A 3,291-nucleotide genomic window follows, 5' to 3' on the forward strand; every position below is an offset into this window, starting at 1 on the left:
AAAGATTAATATTTAGGAATGGTCATCTACAGCTCCTCCAGATTGTCATAATATTCCCTGCTTTATGTCGACAGAGATTCTCTGTCCTCCAGGTCATGGCTGTCCCAAAGGTGCTTTTCAGGAGGCAGCTGGACTTTCTCGTTTTTTCTTTTGAAGACATTTTGCTTCTCATCGAAGAAGCTTCTTCAGCTCTGATAGGATAGTTGGGGAATGGTTACATGATTTGGGATCCAGATAAGCCTTCAAGTGCTTCAAGGACCCACTAAAAGCATGCAGAGTCCTTTCTGGAGGCAAGTTGTTCCACTGATTCATTGTTCTCCCTGTCAGGAAATTTCTGCTTAGTTCTAAGTTGCTTCTCTCCTTGATTAGTTTCCACCCATTGCTTCTTGTCCTACCCTCAGGTGCCTTGGAGAATAGTTTGACTCCCTCTTCTTTGTGGCAACCCCTGAGATATTGGAACAATGCTATCATGTCTTTCCCCTAGTCCTTCTTTTCATTAAACTAGACATACCCAGTTCCTGCAACCGTTCTTCATATGTTTTAGCCTCCAGTCCCCCAATTGTCTTTGTTGCTCTTCTCTGCACTCTTTCTAGAGTCTCCACATCTTTTCTACATGGTGGTGACCAAAACTGAATGCCATATTCAAAGTGTGGCCTTACCAAGGCATTATAAAGTAGTATTAACACTTCATGTGATCTTGATTCTATCCCTCTGTTGATGCAGCCTAGAACTGTGTTGGCTTTTTTGGCAGCTGCTGACTTATTTTCATATTTGGTCATTGAGAATGTAACCATGATGTGCTTTTTAACGTCTTTGCCATATGCTAAACAATTTGATAGCAGTGTTCTAATATCTCAGGGGCTGCTGCAAAGAAGAGGGAGTCAAACTATTCTCCAAGGCACCTGAGGATAGGACAAGAAGCAATGGGTGGAAACTAATCAAGGAGAGAAGCAACCTAGAACTAAGGAGAAATTTCCGGACAGTTAGAACAATCAATCAGTGGAACAGCTTGCCTCCAGAAGTTGTGAATGCCCCAACACTGGAAGTTTTAAAGAAGATGTTGGATAACCATATGTCTGAAATGGTGTAGGGTTTCCTGTCTAGGCAGGGGGTTGGACTAGAAGACCTCCAAGGTCCCTTCCAACTCTGTTATTCTATCCTATCCTCTGTTATCCTTTCCTTTCCTTTCCTATCCTTTCCTTTCCTATCCTATCCTATCCTATCCTATCCTATCCTATCCTATCCTATCCTATCCTATCCCCTGTTATCCTATCCTATCCTATCCTAATAGTAAACTACTATTATTTATACTATTCGGTGTCTCTGTATGCTGGTTTGTGCATATTCTTCCATACCACTCTCATTACGCTTCTCTGCACACTCGCTCTCCTAACGGGGAGCTTACTTACTTAACACTACCCTACCCTACCCTACCCTACCCTAAAATAAAGTAAAGTAAAGTAAAGTAAAGTAAAGTAAAGTAAAGTAAACTAACTAAACTAAACTATACTAAACTAACTAAATTAAACTAAACTAAACTAAACTAAACTAAACTAACCAAACCAAACCAAACCAAACCAAGCCAAGCCAAGCCATACCATAACATACCATACCATACCATACCATACCATACTATACTATAGTATACTAAACTAAACTAAACTAAACTAAACTAACCAAACCAAACCAAACCAAACCAAACCAAGCCAAGCCAAGCCAAGCCAAGCCAAGCCAAGCCAAGCCATACCATACCATACCATACCATACCATACCATACCATACCAAACCAAACCAAACCAAACCAAACCATACTATACTAAACTAAACTAAACTAAACTGCGCTGGACTGTCTAGACTAGATTAGACTAAAATAAATAAATAATACTGAGGAATGTATTTTTTTCCACACATACATGTTTGGAGATGTTTTCGAACAAAACGTATTATTTCTCTTTGTGTAGGTTGAATGCGTGGACTTCCATCTGCCCCGTTCCAATGGCTGAGGCGAACCAGACGGTGTCTCATTTTGTGTTCTTGGGATTGACTGATAACCGGAGTCTAGAACTGGTTTTATTTGTCATCTTCTTCATCATCTACCTGCTCACCCTAGTAGGAAACCTCTTGATTGTGGTGACGGTGGCTTCGGACCGGTGCCTCCACACCCCCATGTACTTCCTTTTGGGGAATCTGTCCTTCCTTGACATCTGCCATTCCTCTGTCACGGCACCCAAGATGCTCTTGGACTCTGTCTTCAGGCAGAAGGTCATCTCCTTTGGGGGCTGTGTGGCACAGTTCTTCTTCCTTCACATCTGTGCCTCCGCTGAGATCTTCCTCCTGACCATCATGGCCTATGACCGCTGCGTTGCCATCTGCTATCCGTTACGGTATGTGACTCTTGTGAACCTGAAGATCTGTGCATGGTTGGTGGGTGCTCTGTGGATCGGGGGCATCATCCATTCCCTGGTCCAGACAGTCCTCACCATTCGCCTTCCTTTCTGCGGCCCGAATATCATTGATAGCTTTTTCTGTGACATTCCCCCAGTCATGAAGTTGGCTTGCGCCGATACGTATTTCACCGAGGTGCTTATGATATCCAACAGTGGGGTGATCTCCTTGCTTTGCTTCTTGGCCTTGGTGTCTTCCTACGCCATCATCTTTGTCTCCCTGAGAAAGCAGACGGCTGAGGGCCGTCGCAAAGCCTTCTCCACCTGTGCTGCCCACCTACTTGTAGTGGTCTTGTTCTTAGGACCTTGCATATTTATCTACACCCGTCCCACTTCCAGCTTTTCCACCGAGAAGATGGCCGCTGTCTTCTACACCATGGTGACCCCTTTCCTCAACCCTGTGATCTACACCCTGAGGAACAAAGAGGTGAAGAATTCCATGAGGAAACTTTGGTTCCGGAGGAAGATCTTCTTCATAAAGAAAGGGGTTGGTCAACTTGCTTTGGTGGAAAACAACTTGGTCAAAGAGGAGAAGACAATTCAGTGCAATGAACGATGTCAATAAAGTCAAGTGAAGTATTTTAAGCTACAGAAGTTTATTAAATATAGGTCGTCTTCAGTTTACAACCACAACTGAACCCAACATTTCTGTTGCAAAGCAAGTCAGTAGCTAAGTGAGTTTTGTTCCACTGTACAAACTTTCTTGCTACGGTTGTTAAGTGAGTCACTGCAGCTATTGAGTGAACAGCATGGTTATTAAGTGTATTCAATGGTGAAAAGAGTCAGGTTCTACATTTAGGCAACAAAAATGAAATGCACAGGTACAGTATAGGTGATACCTTGCTCA

General features: G+C 43.0%; 1 protein-coding gene across 1 annotated transcript; it reads left to right on the top strand.

The window, feature by feature from the left end:
* Positions 1-1,995: 1,995 nt before the first annotated feature.
* On the top strand, positions 1,996-3,009 carry LOC309400576 (olfactory receptor 4E2-like; the record flags this gene model as incomplete). Its single annotated transcript, XM_081969140.1, has 1 exon — positions 1,996-3,009. The coding sequence occupies one exon, from the start codon at positions 1,996-1,998 to the stop codon at positions 3,007-3,009; it is 1,014 nt and encodes a 337-aa protein (XP_081825266.1).
* Between the last annotated feature and the right edge of the window lie 282 nt (positions 3,010-3,291).

The sequence above is a fragment of the Natrix helvetica genome, assembly GCF_964273705.1.
Source record: "Natrix helvetica genome assembly, chromosome: W".
NCBI classification, from domain to species: Eukaryota; Metazoa; Chordata; class Lepidosauria; order Squamata; family Natricidae; genus Natrix; species Natrix helvetica.